Raw genomic sequence first — 21061 nt, forward strand, 5'->3', positions numbered from 1 at the left:
GGCTCTAATTTAGGCCTCTAAATCCAACTCTTAGTAACTATTTGTTTCTGGTGATTAAACACAAAGGCAACAGCAATGACAATAACATCTACTTCCTTCCTCTTCCAAGAAACTCTGGCTTTTCTACATATCCCTATTTATGTACTGTTGGTTATTTTATATTTGGTATATACATATTTATAAATTGAGTCTTTTTTTTCCTAGCCCTTAGTAGCTATTAAGTTTTGATAGTGGCAGTGACAAAATCCCTTTGTCTACATACTGTGTCAGCTCATCTAAATAGTTATTCATGTTTGTTTGCTTTTTCTTTGTTGTATGGTTGGTTGTGATGATTTCCAAGCTCTTTACATGTTGGTATAGAACCCAGAAGTCCATCAATGACTATAGTACCTGTAAATATATTCATATACATACACACGTACACATTTATGCACATATACATTTATATCCATATATATATATTCTTGCTAAGATCACAATATTCCTGTTGTAAATGGAATATTTTTTGAATTATGTTATTCAGTTGGTTGTTGTAGGTACATATAAATGTTACTGACCATGGTCCTTGGGCTCTCAGTGCAATAGAAATTGACACGAGGCCAAAAGAGTTTTCCCATACAAGGCTTCATTGGAGCTTACGCCCGGGCATAAAGGAAGCATCATGAGAGAGAGAGAATTCCCAGACAGACTCTGAATAGCTGGTTGGAAATTTTTATTAGGCAAAACATAGGAATTGATAAATAGGATAGGGTATGCCGTCTGGGCTGGGCAAAGAATGTGAAGGGTAGGTATGTAGGTCAGCACAACTGGTTGCGATGTTATCTTGAGAAATGGGCCACCTGGTGGTCTGGCCAATGGCAACAAGGCTGCCATTCCTTCCTGTGGTGGAACACTGTACAACCTTGGTTTATTTTGGATCTCCTAAGGCCAGTTCTTGGAATTCCTTAAGTAAAAGGCATGGTTAAACATTATGGGAGCATAGAAGAACAACAGAGTATGACTAAAGCCTTGGGATTAGTGGGTAAGACATTAGTGAGGTAGTGGTGTGGGTTTTGTAATCAGTGGGAATGTATTAAAGAATGCTCTGGTGAGGGTGAGCTGAAGCCAAGCCCCATTCCTACTCTGTCTCATTCCCTGCTGAGAAACTTCACCTTCTTTATGCTTAAGGAGAAAGGGCCGAAGATCTCATCTTCAGAAGCTACTTCCTGCTGAACAAGTTATTGTCCTTGCCTAACCTTTTAGGGCAAGCCGTCTGTATAAGATTTACAATCACCTCAAAGGTAGCTCAGAGAAAGGAAAATTCAAGACAGGAAGTCAGAAGTTGTTCCTGTAGGGGAAAATAATAAATGGCAAAGGTCACACAAATATAAAACCAGAAAGTACTCATTCCCTCTACTAGGTATTGAACCCAGGCAGCCATTGTGAAAAGGCAAAGCCTTAGCTACTGAGCTACAGCATGAGGCAGTTGTCGTTGGTCTTCCCAGAAGGAAACTAGAGTAGCCATTTTCAAGCTTGCTAGGAATTTCGGCTGCTCAAGATAATTTGTAAGGTTAGCCATGACATTCTTATGTATCCTTCTTTTAATTTAAACCTTTTAAAAAATTGTTGAGAATAAGAAAAGTGCTTTTCTTTAAATGATGTACCTAGTTTCAATAGCTACTCAATCCAAAAGCCCTTTAAAGCTCAGATGGTAATTTTTCAGGTTTTTATAATATAAGCAAGTGGTATTTCTAGAGAGGGGGTAGAGGAGGCATCTCCATGGTCCCCAAGAATTTACTCTCAGAAATAGATTTAAGATAGCAAAAGATGACAAAAGCCCCTTGGGGTGGGACCTTTTAAGACAGAACTCATCCCCAAATGCTTGACACATTTGGGACAAAGAATGTGTGCTTATGTGTCTCAGACACCAGGTCCTTTCAGACCGGCTACCTGACATGAGCCTTGGAATTCCCACCTTCTGGATGCTAGATAGCAAGAGAGGGTACCCCACCATGGTCATAAGGTCAATCTCCCAAAGACATAAAATAGGATGAAAAGGAAACCTCATCCAGTTTTTGTTTTAAGGACCTGCAGCAACATTTGTAACTGACAAGTCTGCCAAACAGCAGGCTTATAGGGGTCATAGACCTTGAGACAAACAATTATCTTTACCATTTCACTCAACTGGTGTGCACAGAGAAGCAGGTCAGAAGCCTAGCTGGTAAGAAATCCTTAACCTTTTGCTGGCATGCCAGATTTCTGGGTTCCCTTTCTGTGTAGCTTCTGTAAGAGCAAAGCAGCTGTTGATGACTCTGCTCACTGCAGCACAGCTGTGTGGGCTAAGCTGCATTACAAGAGAAAGTCATCTTTTTTCCATTTTATGGTGGAAGCGTAGGTAAATCCTCTTTGCAAGAAGTTACCCAACAGTCTGCATGGGGCAATCAGATGTCAAATTAAACACACAAGAAGGAAAAATGAATCAGGACGTGAGTGACGCAAACTCTGGACCCACGTGCTATCAGTCCTCTCTTCACCAAGATAGCACCCAGGGTCTGTAGGCTTGCATGCTTGAATAGACAGACGACAAAGTCCACAGCCTTCCCTTTCCCACAAGGCGTGGCAAAGGGAGGGAACGTACTTAAAGAAAATTACAGATTCCAGTGCCAGACAGAGTTTCCTACCAGCTGAACTGAATGACCGTTTTGGCCTGTGCTGCATGGGTGTCTATTGAGGTTGAACCAGTGCCACATGGGTGTCTACTGAGGCTGAATCAGTGCCACATGGGTGTCTTCAGACTGAGCCAATTAAGTTAATGAAAAGCGAAGGAAGGGAAGGAAAAAGGAAGAAGAAAGAAAAAGAAAGACACAACAAATAGAAGACCAGGAGGGAAGGGAAAGCATTGTCTGGGGTGGGTTGTAAGGAGTCACAGGGAGGCTGGAGGAAAAACTCACCAGTCGTAGCAGTGCTGAATCAAAACTTCAGGTGGCTTTCCATCAGCCACGAAGGGGTCATGTCCAGCTGTCCTGCTGGCTCACACGCCTCCCTCCACAGAGGAGACAAAAGCTCCCCATGTCTGGTGATCCCAGACAAGCCCTGAATGAATATGTTACTGACCATAAGTTCTTGGGCTCTCAATGCAATAGGACATGAGGCCGACAGAGTTCTCCCAGACAAGGCTTCATTGGAGCTTATGTCTGGCCCATGAGGGAAGCAGCATGAGAGAGAGAGAGAGAATTCCCTGACTGACTCTCTGAAAAGAGCTGGTTGGGATTTGTTATTAGGCAAAGCATGGGAATTGATATGAGGGGTAGGGTATGCAGGCTGGGCTGGGCAAAGCACATGATGGGTAGGGTGTGCATGGCAGCATATCTGGTTACAGTGGTCATCTTGAGTAATGGGCCACCTGGTGGTCTGGCCAGCAGCATCAAGGCTGCCATTTCTTCCTGAGGTGGGACACTCCACAACTTTGGTTTGATAGTTTGGATCTCCTAAGGCCAGTTCCTGGAATTCTTTAAGTAAAAGGCATGGTTAAACATTTTGAGAGTTCAGTGGAACAATATAGCATGACTAAAGCCTTGGGGTTAGCGGGTATGGCATCAGTGAGGTACTGGTGTGGGTTTTGTGATCACTGGGAATGTATGAAAGAATGTTCTAGTAGGGATGAGCTGGAGCCAAGCCTCATTCCTACTCTGTCTCATAAATACTGTTGATGTTTCTGTATTCATCTTCTGACAAGCTTGCTTTTTTTGCCATGTTTAATTGTTTTTAAATTTCTAGAGATGGGCACTTAGATCATTTGTTTCAGTCTTACTCCTCTCCTGATATACACTATTCAACCTTTAAGACAGCTGTTGATCATATTGGTAGTATTGATAGCAGTATATATTTCTTTCCTTTGCAAAGTTTTTTCTTTAGACATAACTAGAAGTTTGGAGTTCTCAAAGTACCTTGGTGAAGCATGATATCTGTGCTTTCAGTGATGTGACATCACTTAGTGGAAGAGGGTGAACAAAACACCCTTGGTTCTTAGGGTCCTTGTAAAAATATTGAGATATACTGTCACATATAAATTTCCTATGTCAAGTGGAGATAGAACATGTTAATACTGAGGGCCACCAACCACGTATGGAGATTCTTGCCTGTGCAGGGCGTTGTTTCGTTGGTATGGACGGCAAGATGTCGTTTGGCTGTGCACAGATTCTCCTGCTCTTTTATCAGTATAGAGAGAACAAGTACACAAACAATGGGAATTTTGTTTATTGTCACTAAAATAGTTCATCAAATGAAATAGTAGTTTTCATCATTAGACTGGAGTAGGAATTCTTTCTTTTTTGGTATTTTGGAGGAAAATACTTGTTTTTTGGGGTTAAGTTTTAAACCATATTTGATTGTTCTCTGTCTGATACAACTAGGAACTCACAGGGGTGGTTTGTATAGTGGATTTACATCTTTGGGGTGTATTTCTAAAAATAACCAAGACGAACTTGTCATAGTTATTTGGTGTATTTGATAAAACACGAGGACTATGTGTCTTTTTTTTTCCCCAACATTTTGATTGTTGTTTAGGTTAAACTTGATGTAATGATCACCAGCTTATACATACTAATTTGATGGTTTAATGCCAACCTGTGCCGACTAGATTTTGCATTATATTCTAAAGTTCCTTTCATAGACCCTGAAAGTTTTGAGAAATTACTGTTTTGATTTTCATAATGTCATTTTGACCTGAGGACTTTTTTAGAGTTAAATGAGCTTGGTGGTTTATTAAATGTCATGGAGAGTTTAAATCCAGGATAAACTTAGCCGTTGCTGTTTTTCACTCCTTTGATTAGGGATTCTGTCTGTGGAAAAAATATAGATAGTGGTTGATATCAGTTTTGTGTTCATAGAGATTCTGAGTCTTTTGCATGCTTTCTTTTAGGTTGTTGATTATATCCTGCCACCCTTGGTGTCCTTGGTTCAAAGCCAAAATGGTAAGTGTGATGACACCAGCAAGAATTCCATCAGTTACACATTCTGTTTTCATTCTGTCTCCATGGAGTCACATTCTTGGCATTTTTTTTTTCTTTCAAGTGGAGTGGAGACTCTTTAGCTTGCGGTTGCTCTCAGAAACCACATCTCTACTCGTGAACCAGGAGTTTGGGGATGGCAAGGAGAAGGCCAGTGTTGATTCTGACAGCAATCTTCTGGCTCTCATTCGAGATGTCTTACTTCCCCAGTAAGTATCATGGAGTTGTATTCATGCAGAGAAGTGTAGGCTATCCAGGAAGCTTCTGTCAAACTGGGTTCAGTGATGGGGTTGGGGTCTTGATGTCCTTATGTTTATACACATATGCTTGTGTACTCATTGTAAAAAAAGTTTAGAGACAGGTGCAGTAACTGTTAGACTGCAGAAGACTCAGAAGGTCTCAGTTCATCTTCGAGGACATCCATTTAAAGCTTAATCTGTTTTCTGCCAGAAGCATGATTTTGAAGTTATGCAGATTTAAAGGTGTTCATGGCTCAAGGGGTGAGGGTTATGATTCAAGATCAATATTACAAGACTACTGGAACATGAAATTGAGACTTCTCCTGGCTCTCCTCAGAAATAATAGAGATAGAGGTAATCCCCTTCTCCAAACTCTTGGAATAGAACTTAGGTTTAGTTCTGAGCAGGACTTTCTCAGGGGTTGGGTGGAGGTGGCGAAACAGGTAATGAGTATGGAGAAAGGGGTTTTGTATTCTTTTACTCCATTGCTCATAGAGCAAACACACAGCACGATGACTACTGAGAGCACCTAATGCAAACATGTGAAACCCCAAAATTTCACCTTATAGTTGAGGGGACACTGTCAATTTTATCAAAGCTAGTTCCAAAAAGTATATGCCATATGTCAGTATTAAAGAAGATTTTGTGAAATCAAACAAATGCTAGATTGTGTATCATGCATTAATATGCCTACCTGATCATGGCTTTCTTCAGGGCCTGGGCCGCAGTCTGGGTCAGTTGGGCAGGTTTATAAGAATGACAGCCTGACTTAATGCTTCCTTCTATTGTTTCAACTTCTTAAGACCCGCTGTTCTCATTTAAAAAAAATTAATGATCATAGTAAAGAAATCAGATGTAATTACATTCTGATTTTGGCCAATGTTAAGAGTTTGAACTCTCTCATATAATATTAGGTTCACATTAAAGAAAACCCAAATAACTGAAATTGCCAGTTGCTGTAGATGAAGCACTCAACCACTCCAGTTGGTTGAGGAAGGTACCTTTTACTAAGTGTGTGGGTGTTCTGTGTCGACCCTTCAGCTGTCTGGGGGAGCCTGTCTTGACTGACTGGAGCTTGATTTCTAGGCCAGCCTCTTGTTTCTTTTTTCCTATTTACACTTCTACAGTTGGTTTCAGGGACAGCTCTGATAATTAACATGTGCTGTAAGAATACTTTTAATGTCCAAAGTAAGACAATTGTTTGAAACTTTGTCATGTGGAGTTTGCTCAGTGATAAACTGTCAATAGGTACCTTTTCAGTTACATTTGGTATATGTGAGTGTATGTCTGTGATCTATACTTATGTGAATTCAATAAAAGATTATACCCTTCTTTAATGTGATTAATGTTTTTAGTGCATTTTATGCTTCTAAAAGTATTCATATATAGTTATATGCATCTTTCTGACAAGAAAATGCATTAAATGTAGTTTTTGCACAAAATATATTTAAAGGATGTGCTTTGAGAGCTGGGTTCAGTGGCTCGTGCCTGTAGTCCCAGGTATTTGGGAAGCTGAGACTGGAAGATTGCCTGAGCTCAGGGGTTTGAGGCCAGCTTGGGCAGCATAGCAAGGCTCTGTCTCTTAAGAAAAAAACAAAAACAAAAAGAAAATATGTGCTTTGGATATCTGCTATGTAAAAACTTGTAGAGAAGCATTTTTCAGGACCTGAGATGTCTCCTCCACACAGTAGGGATCAGATTTACTCCAACAGGACTTCACAGTTTAGTAATAGCTTTTTTAAAGATCTGTTAGTCTGAAACCACATTTCTGTATATCTGAAGTCTGCCCAGTTTTGGAACAGTTTGTGAAATAAAAAGTGTTAACTCAGTGATCCTGTGTTACTCATTTGAGCTGGAATAAATATTTCCTTTAGTATGAGTCTTTACTTTTTCCAGAGATGAGGAATTAAAGAGGAAAATGTAAATGTAAACCACATGGCAGTTCAATAACATAAATAATGTAGATGAGTTCAAGCTTTTATTACACAACTTGAAATGCACTTCAGATAATGGTATGCAATTTATTTGGATGTGATGTGGAATGTTTTCAAACCTTTCAGACTGATTCTGTTGTAGCTTATAAGCCTTGAGTCTGCATTTCAGTCTCCAAGCCTTAGTTTTCTCATCTGTAGAACGGAGATAATAGTACCTACCTTAGAAGATAATCCTAAAGATTAAATAGGATGCTTCTTTTGAAACAGTACAGTGTGTGGCAAATAGTACCCTCTTGACAAGTGTTTAGCACCATGACTGTTATTAGGCTCATTATTTTAATCTCATATTAATCTTTAAAGTAAAGATTGTAATAGGGCAATAATAGTAATGGTACATACTTCATGGAAATGAATTGGCCATTAAAATATATAATGCTTATTGTGCCTCCCTGGCATATATAGTAAGGGCTCAATAGATGTAATGTAAAAAAAAATTTAAATGAAATGTAAGTAACACATTCATTTAACCTTCTTAACTCTGGAAAACTAGAACCTTGGCAAGGAGTTTGATCTTTGAAGATAACTCTTGGTAGTTTTAAGTTTAGAAATACTAATAATGGAAAATTCATGCTCTCCATTGAGTATATAAATATAATAGCTTATGAATTAAGAAGTTACTAGAGTCCATGGGAACTATATAGCACCCACTTCAATTTGGCAAGTAGACACATTGGTGTTGATACTTTTTATTTTGTTAAAGTTTTAGCCTTCCCTTGACCTTAAACAATACTTTTGATGCAGCCAAGGTGACAGCCTTTTCATGCACATGTATGGTAGGCTCCCCAGTTCTCACAGGGAAGTATTATATTAGTCAAGACTTTATTTGCAAACAATAACACCCAATTCAAATTAACTTATAAAATAATTTATTTGCTCACATGACTGAGAAGTCAAAGACTTGTGGATACAGCTGGATTTAGGGGCTTGATTTCTGTCTGTGATACTCCGTGTATGTGTCTTTCTCGCCATCTCTTTACTCTGCCTACATCTATTCTGCTTTGTTCTCAGATAGGCTCCTATTCTCATCCACTTGGTAGTTAAATGGTTCCTGGCGGAGAGGGTAATCCTAGAAAAAGGGTGGATGTCTTTTCTAATACTTCTGGAAAAATTCTCAGGAAGAACAATAATTTAATCTTGTTAAGTACCATGTAATACCCATGTTCCAGGTGCTTATCAGAACTGCTGTGTAATATGAACAAAGGCTCAGTTGTAAGAATAAATATCTGTATGATGGCTCTCCAGAGAAACAGAGCCAGTAGGAGCTCTGTGTGTGTGTGTGTGTGTGTGTGTGTGTGTGTGTCAGAAATAAAGATTTATTTTAAGAAACCGGCTCATGTGATTACAGAGGTTGAGAAGTCCCAAGATCTGCAGTTGACAAGCTGGAGACCCAGGAGAGCCCGTGGTGGTGTAGTTGCTGTCTGAAAGCTGCTGGGCTTGAGACTGAAGAAGAGTCAGTGTTTCTGTTCCAGTTCAAAGGCAAAGACCTGTGTCCCAATTCAAGGCAGTCAGGCAGGAGAAGTTTCCTCTTAATCAGCCTTTTCGCTCTATTCAGGTCTTTGATTGGATGAGATTCACCCATGTTAGGGAGGGCCATTTGCTTCACTCAGTGTACCGATTCAAACATTAATCTCATCCAGGAACACCATCACAGCCATACCCAGAAAAATGTTTGACCAAATGCCTGGGTACCCTACTTATTGAGTAACTTGACAAAGTTAACCATCACAACATCTATCATAATACCATGAATGAACTGCGTACTATTTAAATTGATGAATTAATATCAAAGAATCATTATCCTTTCTCATGTGCAAGCTTTACTTTCTAAACAATGAACTTTAGGGGCCCGGCGCGCTGGCTCTCACCTGTAATCCCAGCACTTCGGGAGGCTGAGGCATGTGGATCACGAGGTCAGGAGATTGAGACCATCCTGGCTAACATGGTGAAACCCGGTCTCTACTAAAGATACAAAAAATCAGCTGGGCGTGGTGGCAGGCGCCTGTAGTCCCAGCTACTCAGGAGGCTGAAGCAGGAGAATGGCATGAACCCGGGAGGCGGAGCTTGCAGTGAGCCAAGATTGTGCCACTGCTCTCCAGCCTGGGCGACAGAGCAGGACTCCATTTCAAAAAAAAAAAAAAAAAAGAATGAACTTTAAAGTGTTTGTTTAGTGCCTATCACATATGGATTATAATACCATTTATAAAGAGATAGTATTTGAGTTAGACTTTGAAACCTGGATATGACCGGATAGAAAACAAATGGGGCTGCTGGGCACACCGGCGTGCACCTGTAATCCCAGCACTTTGGGAGGCCAAGGTGGGTGGATCACATGAGACCAAGAGTTTGAGACTAGCCTTGGCAACATGGTGAAACCCCATCTCTAGAAAAAAAATACAAAAATTATCCAGGTGTGGTGGTGCGTACCTGTAGCCCCAGATACTCAATAGGGTGAGGTGGGAGAATCACCTGAGCCCAGGGGTGTCGAGGATATGGTGACCGTGATTCTACCACTCCAGCCTGGGCAATAGATTGAGACCCTGTCTCAAAAAAACAAAAACAAAAACAAAAACGTTGGTGGGTGGGGCAGGCACCCCAGGCAAGAAGGGGATAAGCAAAGCTATGGAAGAGGCAGCATACTGAGCAGGAAGCAGGCTAGCTTGTTTCCAGCAGAAACCTGCACATTGAGAGTCAGGTGAAATAAGCTGGAGAGACAATATTTTCTCTCTTCATCAGCTCATTTACTTACCTGATACTAAATGTATCTTATTTCACAGACATGTTTCTAATTGTTGGAAATATTAATAACCAAGGTAGGGATAGCCTCTGCCTTTTTACAGAGCTTACTCTCTGACAGTTCCAAGAATTTCAGAAGTTTTTTTTTTTTTAACTGAAGAAGTTCGTAAGTCACGTATGTAAAAATGTTTACTGAAATACTAAGTTTATATTGAAGCCACCTTTATTAAACTTTGGGTCTATATAATGTTAGTAAATCTGGAGGGAGCATGTGTTCTTTCTGAAACTGTGCTTTGCTTTTGAGTTTTGCAATTCATACTTTCTAAAGCTCAGAGTTTCTCAACACTGTGCTCTTAGGACAGTTTTCCCATGACCTACCCATTTACGTCTTTTTGAGCTCTAGTGCTCCTTCCATCACAATTTTAGAAATACTGTTTAATTAAGGACATTTTCACTAAGGTCAAGAGAAGAAAAGGATACTTACCATCAAAACTTTTATATAACTTTAGGTTCTAAGTATTAATATAATACAAGACAATTAAACTGTAAATATCTGGTTAGTTTTCTGTTGATACGTAAATTGCCATGAACTTGGTGGTTTAAATCAATGCCCATTTATTAGGTCACAGCTCCATAGGTCAGAAGTCTGCCACAGTGTACCTGGGTTCTCTGCTCAGGTTCTCACATAGCTGAAATCAAGGCATCCCCTGGGCTGAGTCCTTGTCTAAAGGCTCTGGAGAGAAATCTGCTTCCAGGCTTATTTAGGTTGTTGACAGAATTCAGTTTCTTGTGTGTTTGTATTAGTTTCTTAGTGCTCCTATAACAAATTGTATAAACCAACTATCTTAAAACAGTAGGACTTCATTCTTTAACAATTCAGGAAGCCAGAAGTCTGAAATCAAGGCATTGGTGGCATTGGTTCCTTCAGGTGGCCCTGAGGGAGAATCCATTCTGTACCTCTGATGTCTGCAAGTGATATTTGGTTTGTGGTGGTATCACTCCAATGTGTGCTTCTGCTTTCGTATGGCTTTCTCCCTTGTATCTCTGTCTCAGTTTTTCCTCTGCCTTTCCCTTATGGGTATGCCATCACTGGATTTAGATTTAGGGCCCATCCTAAATCCAGGATGATCTTTTTTTTGTTGTTTGTTTTGTTTTGTTTTGAGATAGAGTCTCCCTCTGTCACCCAGGCTGGAGTGCAGTGGTGCAAATCCTGACTCACTGCAACCTCCGCCTCCCCGGTTCAAGAGATTCTCCTGCCTCAGCCTCCTGAGTAGCTGGGACTACAGGCATGTACCACCACACCCAGCTAATTTTTGTATTTTTAGTAGAGATGGAGTTTCACCGTGTTGGCCAGGCTGGTCTGCAACTCCTGACCTCAAGTGATCTGCCCGCCTCTGCCTTCTAAAGTGCTGGGATTATAGATGTGAACCACCACGCCCAGCGTAACCCAGGATGATTTCATCTTGGGCTTCTTAACTACATCTTCAGAAACACTTTCTCTTTCTTTTCTTTTTTTTGAGACGGAGTCTTGCTTTGTCGCCAGGCTGGAGTGCAGTGGAGCGATCTCGGCTCATTGCAACCTCCATTTCCTGGGTTCAGGCGGTTCTCCTACCTCAGCCTCCCGAATGGCTGGGACTACAGGCGTGCGCCACCATGCCCAGCTAATTTTTGTATTTTTAGTAGATACGGGGTTTCACCATGTTGGCCAGGATGGTCTCGATCTCTTGACCTCATGAACAGCCCGCCTCGGCCTCCCAAAGTGCTGAGATTACAGGCGTGAGCCACCATGCCTGGCTGCCAGAAACCCTTTTTCTAAATAAGGTCACATCGATGTGTTTTCGGTGTTATGACTTGGACATACCTTTTTGGGGGGCAATTACTCAACCCATGGTGCATTTGTAGGATTACAGTACCCATATCTGTGCTGTCTTATGTGCGTTAAGCTACCTGTATTTCTTCTTACAGAATCCCTCCGTCTTCAAGCTGGAAATGATGTGTCAAATCCTTGTCATGCTTTGACTCTCTCTGACTTCATATTTTGCCATCAGCTTGAGGAAACTCTGTACTTACTAAGTTGGTGATGCTGGCCATGGTAGTCTTTATCTTGTGGTTCTCGTTTGGATACAAATCTTGACCTTGCCTTTAACTCGGTGGGTATGCACTTACTTCCTCCTTTCAGTTTTCCTCCTTTCTTCAAGGTAGTTGGAATGCCAGTGTCAGAACTGAGTTATCTGTGTGATTAATGAGCAAAGATTTTCTTCTCTTCTGGGAGGAAAGATACCACGTATACTCAGAAAATTACCGTGATTTTTATTCAGCTGAGAGACAAGATTTAATTTTAGAGGCTTATGCAGAAGAGAAGAGGCAATATTTAATAGAACTTAAGCCCAAATTGACCTTATTAATTAAAATCAGCACCTCTCAGAAGTTTAATATCAAAGTCATTATCAATGAACTCTTAGTACTAAAAGTAGTCTTATGCTGACTATTTGGACATTTTTTTCTGAGACTTGTTACATAAGGTGAGGACATTTCTCTTTTAATATTTATCTGTAAATGGGACTAGATTTTTCACTCAGGAAACACCATTGTTTATTATTGGGGAGGTGGAAATTTTAATACTCCTATGAATGTAAATCTAATTTGTATTAGTACTATATCGCGTGATTGTGCATATGCAGTTCAAGACCCTTCCAGTCTTCCTCACTGCCTCTTTTTTTTCTTTTTTAAATTAATTCATTCCATACATATACATTAAGTGACTTCCATGTGCTAGGCACTGGGGATGCAATGGTTAAGACGATTAAATTCCCGCCCCTCAATGAGCTTACATTCCTGTGGGCAAGACAAAGCAATAAAGAAATAAATATGTGGGATGACTTCAGCTAATTGTGAGTACTATAAAGAAAAATATGAAACATTGTAAGGGGAGAGTGTGTGTTGGTAAGGGGAATAAGGGAGGGACTGGCTGTTTTAGACAGCATAGACAGAGAAGGCTTAAGTGATGTTGCAAGCTGTGGGAAAAATATGCTGTGCGATTTGCCTTTGGTAGACTGGAACCATTTTGCCAACATATATTTTAGTTATATATATATGTTTTTTTAGCTTTGAGTGTTCGTATTGAAAAGAGATCATGCTGATACAAATGTGCTTACAATATTTTTATGACAGTGTGGCATTAAACATTTCTCTCCTGGGGAAAATGAGTACAGCCCTTCTTTTTTGTAATTCTCTTGTGACCTGTAAAATCATCAGGGCCATAATAACTTCATAAATTATTAAGGCTTTGATTTTTAGAATCTGAGAAAGGAATATATTCCTTACAAATTAGAATGGCATTTCCTTTTAGGAATTGGAATTTATAGGTGGATTCTATTAGTGGCAACACACTGTAGGGTTGTTTACTTGCCTTAGGATTAATGTCCAGCAAAAGTCGTGAGTCTGACTACCTGATTTCTCTATTTGTGGCTCAAAGGACACCGGGATGGTTCTGTATTACTTCTTTGTCTCCCTTAGCTATAAGCATTGTATGTTAAAATAGGTATGAACTTGACCATGTTTGATAAGAATCATAATAGAAAGGAGTATTTCATTTTTGTTCTTTACTTAGATAATTTTTTTAATTAAAAAACAGTTTTGGCTGGGTATCGTGGCTCACACATGTAATCCCAGCACTTTGATAGGCCGAGGCAGGCAGATTGCTTGAGGCCAGGAGTTCGAGACCAGCCTGGGAAACATAGTGAGACTCTGTCTCTACAAAAAATTAGAAAAAATTAGCTGGGCATGGTGGTGTGTGCCTATAGTCCTAGCTACTTGGGAGGCTGAGGTAGGATTGCTTAAGCCCAGGAAAGTCAAGGCTACAGTGAACTGTGATTGTGCCACTGTACTCCAGCCTCGGTGACAGAATGAGACCCTGTCTCGAAAAATAAAAATTTTGGATATATGATATTTGTACATACTTATGGACACATGTGAAATTTTGTTACATGCATGGAATATGTAATGATTACGTCAGAGTATTTGGGGTATCTTATTACCCAAGTATTTAGCATTTCTATGTGTCGGTACATTTCAAGTTCTCTCTTTTAGCTGTTTTAAAAGTAGAATACATTGTTGTTAACTACAGTCACTCTGCTTCTCTATCAAAGAGTAGAACTATTCCTTCTCGTTAATTGTATGTTTGTACCCATTAACCAACTTTTCTTCATTCGCCACTCTACCTATACATCCTCCCTGGTGTCTGGAATGTATCATTCCACCCTCTAACTCTGTGAGAGAAACTTTTTTGGCTCCCACATATAAGAGAATGTGGCATTTGTCTGTCTCTACCAGGCTTATTTCACTTAATATAATGACCTCCATTTCCATCCATATTGCTGCAAATCACATGATTTCATTCTTTGTTGTGGTTGAATAGTATTTCATTGAGTATGTATACCACATTCGTTGGTGGACACTAGGTTGATTCCTGATCTTTGCTATTGTGAATAGCGCTGCAAGAAACATGGGAGTGCATGTGTTTCTTTGATATATTGATTTCTTTTCCTTTGGATAAATACCTAGCAGTGGGATTGCTGGATCACGTGGTAGTTCTATTTTAAGTTTTTTGAGAAGTCTCCATACTGTTTTTCATAATGGCTATATTACATTCTCACAACAATGCATAAGAATTCTCTTTTCTCAGCATCCTTGCCAACATCTCTTATTTTTCATCTTTTTAATAATAGCCATTTTAATCAGTATAAGATGATATCTCTTTGTGGTTTTGACTTGCATTTCTCTGATGAAGTGATGTTGAGCATTTTTTCGTGTACCTGTTGGCCATTTGTATGTCTTCTTTTGAGAAATGTTTATGTCCTTTGCCCACTTTTAAATGGGATTATTATTATTATTGTTGGTTTTTTACTGCTGAGTTGAGTTCCTTATATATTCTGGATATTAGTTCCCCTCTTGGTTGTGTATTTTGCAAATATTTTCTCCCAGTAAACAGATTATCTCTTCACTCTGTTGACTTTATTGTGCTGTGTAGAAGCTTTTAAGTTTAATATAGTCCCATTTGTCTATTTTTGTTTTTGTTGCCTGTGCTTTTGATATCTTAGCTATAAAATCTCTCCCTAGACCAGTGTCCTGAAGAGTTTTCCCTGTGTTTTCTTTTAGTGGTTTTATAGTTTCAGGTCTTATGTCTTTATTGTGGTTACATATGATGAGAGATAGGTCCAGTTTCATTCTTCTGGATGTGGTTTTCCAGTTTTCTCAGCACCATTTATTGAAGAGAGTGTCCTTTCTTCTTTGTGTGTTATTGATGGCTTTGCTGAAGATTAATTGGCTACAAATGTGTTGATTTATTTCTTAGTTCTCTATTCTGTTCCATTGATTTGTGTGTCTTTTTATACCAATACCATGCTGTTTTGGTTACTATAACCTTGTAATATATTTTGAAGTCAGGTAGTGTGATGCTTCTAGATTTGTTCTTTTTGCTCAGGATTGCTTTGGCTATTCTGGCCTTTTTTGTTGTTGTCATTGCATATGAATTTTTAGATTATTTTTCTATTTCTGTAAAAAATGACCTTGTTATTTTCATAGAGATTTCATTGTATCTGTAGATTGCTTTGGGCAGTATGGTCATTTTAATGATATTTATTCTTCTGATCTGTGAGCATGGGATATTTTTCACCCTTGATAAATCATTTGTAGATAAAATTTAACTTCAGATATTTTTGCATCAAAAGCATCATCATATTCTACCTTTTTTCTTTCACTTAATCATCGTATAATGTTTTGAGTCTGTGCCTAAATTGGCACATTTAGGTACAGTGAGCTCCCTCTTTGGGTTACAAACTACTGAAATGTAAACTGGGATAGTTTGGGAGTTAACGGTAGGTATTAGAGCATAAAGATAAATATTATTTGCTCCCTCTCAATCAGGATAATTCTACCACTTCAGTTCTTTGCATATGTTTTGTAAACCTTGAGTGTTAATTGAAGTCATTTCTTTTATCTATTTTAGGCTTTCATAATGAAAATTTGCTGTTGATCTAATTGAAGAGACAGCCCAGAAGAGAGTAGAGCTTACTATGTGCAATTATATTTAACACTTATTTTGAAGTGTGTGTATGTATATATATGTATACATACCTATATATGAGTGTATATATAGGTTTTCCCACCCACCTGTCCATTTCACTATTCATTTACGTATCCATTTAACTATTGATGTACTTTTATCTATATATCCGTGCAAAACACCGGAGAATCACACAGAGCTCAATCACATAAAAATCGCAAGACTGGGAAGTCTTGAAGTTAACCATTGTTTGATTTATACCCAATTTCATTTTATAAAGTTTTGGAGTTGTCTAAAGATGTCACCTAGTTCACATTTTGAAAGAAACTGTGCAGAAAATGCCAAAAAGAATCAGCCATCTACCCCTTTCTTGTAGCAGTCTAGAGGAATGTCTTTAACCTTCTCAAAAGTTAGATTTTTACCTCAGTGTCCTTGCTGTTTGGCAGCCTGCTCTTTACCTAAACCCAGAATATCTCTTTCCACACACATCTCTGTAAACTCTTCAAGCCTCAGATCCGTGTTGCATTCTATTAGATTTGCATTTTAACACATTACCTTCCTCAAATCCTTCCCTTGGTTAGAAACATTTTAACCTAAAGATTGTAGAACACATTAACAGTATTTACCCAACTATTCAAGACTCTCAGTGTTTTGCTTCTTGCCTGCCATTTTAAGTTAATATCTTCATGCCCCATTCTATGGTTTCTTCATTCCTGGTGAGATTTACTTAGCACTTTCTGAAATTCTGTGTTTGGAACCTGTCTGTCCCCACTATTCCTCGACATTGTATTGTTATTGTCTATGTTATTATCTATGTCTGTGACTATATCTACATTTATATAACACTATATTACTGGCTGTCTTATTATTATATTCTCCATACCTACATTTATAGATGTACTAAAAATCATTTAAACAATTCCCAATCACTGAATATCTAGGAGTTCCTCACTATTTTACATTATATATAATGCTACAAAGACCATTTTTTATGGCTACATCCTTGGACACATCCTTGGCTCACTCCTGTAGTCCCAGCAGGTTGGGAAGCCAAGGCGGGAGGATCCCTAGAGCCTAGGAGTTTGAGACCAGCCTGGGCAACATAGTGAGACCTTGTCTCTACAAGAAATAAAACAATTAGGTTGCATGAGCCTGTGGTCTCAGCTACTTTGGGGTGGGAGTGGGGAGGGACCTGGGCTGAGGTTGGGGGATCCTTTGAGCCTGGAAGGTTGAGGCTGCAGTGAGCCATGATCTTGCCACTGCACTCCAGCCTGGGCAACAAAGGGAGACCCTGTCTCTCCCCCGACCCTTAAAATTATATGCATTTTAAAGGTATTTAATACATTCTGCCAATTTTTCTTTAAACAGGATGGACAGTTTATATTACCAGCTTCCCTTTATGAAACTGCCCATTTTATTGTACCTTCTTAGCTCTAATTTGCGTTCCTCCAGATGTTGATGAAGTAGACCATTTCTTCCCCATGCTTCTTGGCCATTTATTTCCTTCTTTGTGAATTTTGTCCATTTTTCTGTGATTTGTTTATTGATTTGCAATAGCTCTTTATATAGTAAGAATATTAACTTTTTTGTTTTACCCACATTCTGCAAGTTATCTTTTTCTCATTTGGTTTATGATGGTTTTGCCATTGAGAAATACTTAACTTAAAAATTTTAAGGTTATAAGTATTTTTCTCATTCATTTTACATTTGTTATGCTAAAGAGGCCTTCTTACCCAACAATTTACTCATTTTTAGTATTCTAATAAAATCAAAATTTTTTCCTCAAAATTTTAATTTATTAGAGATACATTTTCTTGAGATATGGTCTAACCAGCCTAATTCCCTTTCTAAATTTACTCTTTCCTGTCCAGTGCTAGGTGTTACCTTTCTTTTCTTTTGATTTATACTCATGTGCCACGTGGGAGTACCTTCTGAGAAATGCATCATTAGGCAGTTTTATCGTTGTGCAAACATCATAGAGTTTGCCTTATGCAAACCTAGGTGGCACAGCTTACTAAACACCTAGGCTGTATGGTATAGCCTATTGCTCCCAGGCTGCAAACCTATGCAGCATGTTACTGCACTGAATACTGCAGGCAACTGTAACACAATGGTAAGAATTTATGTATCCAAACACAGAAAAGGTACAGAAAAAACTTTTTATATGACCACTATTGTGTATGCTATCTGTTGTTGACCAAAAATGTCATTATGTGGCACATGACTGTATACGTGTATTCTTTATATGTAATAATTATTGTGGTTTTATAATGTAGTCTAGCCTTTCATTTAGTAGAATATTCCTCATTGTAGGAAGATTCCTCAAACCCTAAAGTTTGTTGAATATTCTGGAATCACTCCTTCAAATTCTCAGAGCACACTCGATTGAGATGAAAATTTGAGTCTCTGACTTAATCCCTGCAGAATGGACTTCTTTATTATACAGTTCCTTCTCCCTCCCCTCAACAAAATTGGAGACACTTTCCTCCACTTGACCAATTGTTTAGTCACATCCCTCAGAATATTTTCTCATGATTATCCAGAGTTATTTAGATAGTGAGTTTCAGTTTTCTCCCAGATGACCTGATTGGGCACTGTCTATACCAGGCACTTGACAAGATAGGGATTTATTAATTATAGGATTGGTAATGAAGAATTAAGAGTTGGGGACTATCTCTTCAACTTCTTGCCTTAGGTCCCGAATATGTGATTTTTTTTTCTTTTTTTTTTTTTTCAGGCAAATAAGAAAAATGTTTATTTTGTTGATTTTTTTTTCCTGCTGCAGTAGTTATTATTATTATTATTATTATACTTTAAATTTTAGAGTATATGTGTACAATGTGCAGGTTTGTTACATATGTATACATGTGCCATGTTGTTGTGCTGCACCCATTAACTCGTCATTTAGCATTAGGTATATCTCCTAATGCTATCCCTCTCCCCTCCCCCCATGCCACAACAGTCCCTGGAGTGTGATGTTCCCCTTCCTGTGTCCATGTGTTCTCATTGTTCAATTCCCACCTATGAGTGAGAACATGAGGTGTTTGGTTTTTTGTCCTTGTCATAATTTGCTGAGAATGATGGTTTCCAGCTTCATCCATGTCCCTGCAAAGGACATGAACTCATCACTTTTTATGGCTGCATAGTATTCCATGGTGTATATGTACCACATTTTCTTAATCCAGTCTATCATTGTTGGACATTTGGGTTGGTTCCAAGTCTTTGCTATTGTGAATAGTGCCACAATAAACATAAGTGTGCATGTGTCTTTATAGCAGCATGATTTATAATCCTTTGGGTATATACCCAGTAATGGGATGGCTGGGTCAAATGGTATTTCTAGTTCTAGATCCCTGAGGAATCGCCACACTGACTTCCACAATGGTTGAACTAGTTTACAGTCCCACCAACAGTGTAAAAGTGTTCCTATTTCTCCACATCCTCTCCAGCACCTGTTGTTTCCTGACTTTTTAATGATCACCATTCTAACTGGTGTGAGATGGTATCTCATTCTGGTTTTGATTTGCATTTTTCTGATGGCCAGTGAAGATGAGCATTTTTTCATGTGTGTTTTGGCTGCATAAATGTCTTCTTCTGAGAAGAGTCTGTTCATATCCTTTGCCCACTTTTCGATGGGGTTGTTTGTTTTTTTCTTGTAAATTTGTTTGAGTTCATTGTAGATTCTGGATATTAGCCCTTTGTCAGGTAAGTAGGTTGCAAAAATTTTCTCCCGTTCTATAGGTTGCCTGTTGACTCTGATGGTAGTCTCTTTTGCTGTGCAGAAGCTCTTGAGTTTAATTAGATCCCATTTGTCAATTTTGGCTTTTGTTGCCATTGCTTTTGGTGTTTTAGACATGAAGTCCTTTGCCCATGCCTATGTCCTGAATGTTATTGCATAGGTTTTCTTCTAGGGTTTTTATGGTTTTAGGTCTAACATGTAAGTCTTTAATCCATCTTGAATTACTTTTTGTATAAGGTGTAAGGAAGGGATCCAGTTTCAGCTTTCTACATAAGGCCAGCCAGTTTTCCCAGCACCATTTATTAAATAGGGAATCCTTTCCCCATTGCTTGTGTTTGTCAGGTTTGTCAAAGATCAGATAGTTGTAGATATGTGGCGTTATTTCTGAGGGCTCTGTTCTGTTCCATTGATCTATATCTCTGTTTTGGTACTAGTACCATGCTGTTTTGGTTACTGTAGCCTTGTAGTATAGTTTGAAGTCAGGTAGCGTGATGCCTCCAGCTTTGTTCTTTTGGCTTAGGATTGATTTGGCAATGCGGGCTCTTTTTTGGTTCCATATGAACTTGAAAGTAGTTTTTTCCAATTCTGTGAAGAAAGTCATTGGTAGCTTGATGGGGATGGCGTTGAATCTATAAATTACCTTGGGCAGTATGGCCATTTTCACGATATTGATTCTTCCTACCCATGAGCATGGAATGTTCTTCCATTTGTTTGTATCCTCTTTAATTTCATTGAGCAGTGGTTTGTAGTTCTCCTTGAAGAGGTCCTTCACATCCCTTGTAAGTTGGATTCCTAAGTATTTTATTCTCTTTGAAGCAACTGTGAATGGGAGTTCACTCATGATTTGGCTCTCTGTTTGTCTGTTATTGGTGTATAAGAATGCTTGTGATTTTTGTACATTCATTTTGTATCCTGAGACTTTGCTGAAGTTGCTTATCAGCTTAAGGAGATTTTGGGCTGAGCCAATGGGGTTTTCTAGATATACAATCATGTCATCTGCAAACAGGGACAATTTGACTTCCTCTTTTCCTAATTGAATACCCTTTATTTCCTTCTCCTGCCTAATTGCCTTGGCCAGAACTTCCAACACTATATTGAATAGGAGTGGTGAGACAGGGCATCCCTGTCTTGTGCCAGTTTTCAAAGGGAATGCTTCCAATTTTTGCTCATTCAGTATGATATTGACTGTGGGTTTGTCATAGATATCTCTTATTATTTTGAGATACGTCCCATCAATACCTAATTTATTGAGAGTTTTTAGCATGCAGGGTTGTTGAATTTTGTCAAAGGCCTTTTCTGCATCT

General features: G+C 38.9%; 1 protein-coding gene across 16 annotated transcripts in view; it reads left to right on the forward strand.

Moving 5' to 3' along the window:
- Nucleotides 1-21061, forward strand: part of ULK4 (unc-51 like kinase 4) — a 727378-nt gene that overhangs the window by 275392 nt on the left and 430925 nt on the right. For all 16 annotated transcript variants that reach the window (XM_054550402.2, XM_054550404.2, XM_054550405.2 and 13 more), the window contains 2 exon segments: nucleotides 4901-4952; nucleotides 5053-5197. In XM_054550402.2, coding sequence (XP_054406377.2) covers nucleotides 4901-4952; nucleotides 5053-5197 — 197 coding nt within the window.

Source organism: Pongo abelii, chromosome 2, assembly GCF_028885655.2.
Source record: "Pongo abelii isolate AG06213 chromosome 2, NHGRI_mPonAbe1-v2.0_pri, whole genome shotgun sequence".
In the NCBI taxonomy this organism is placed as follows: domain Eukaryota; kingdom Metazoa; phylum Chordata; class Mammalia; order Primates; family Hominidae; genus Pongo; species Pongo abelii.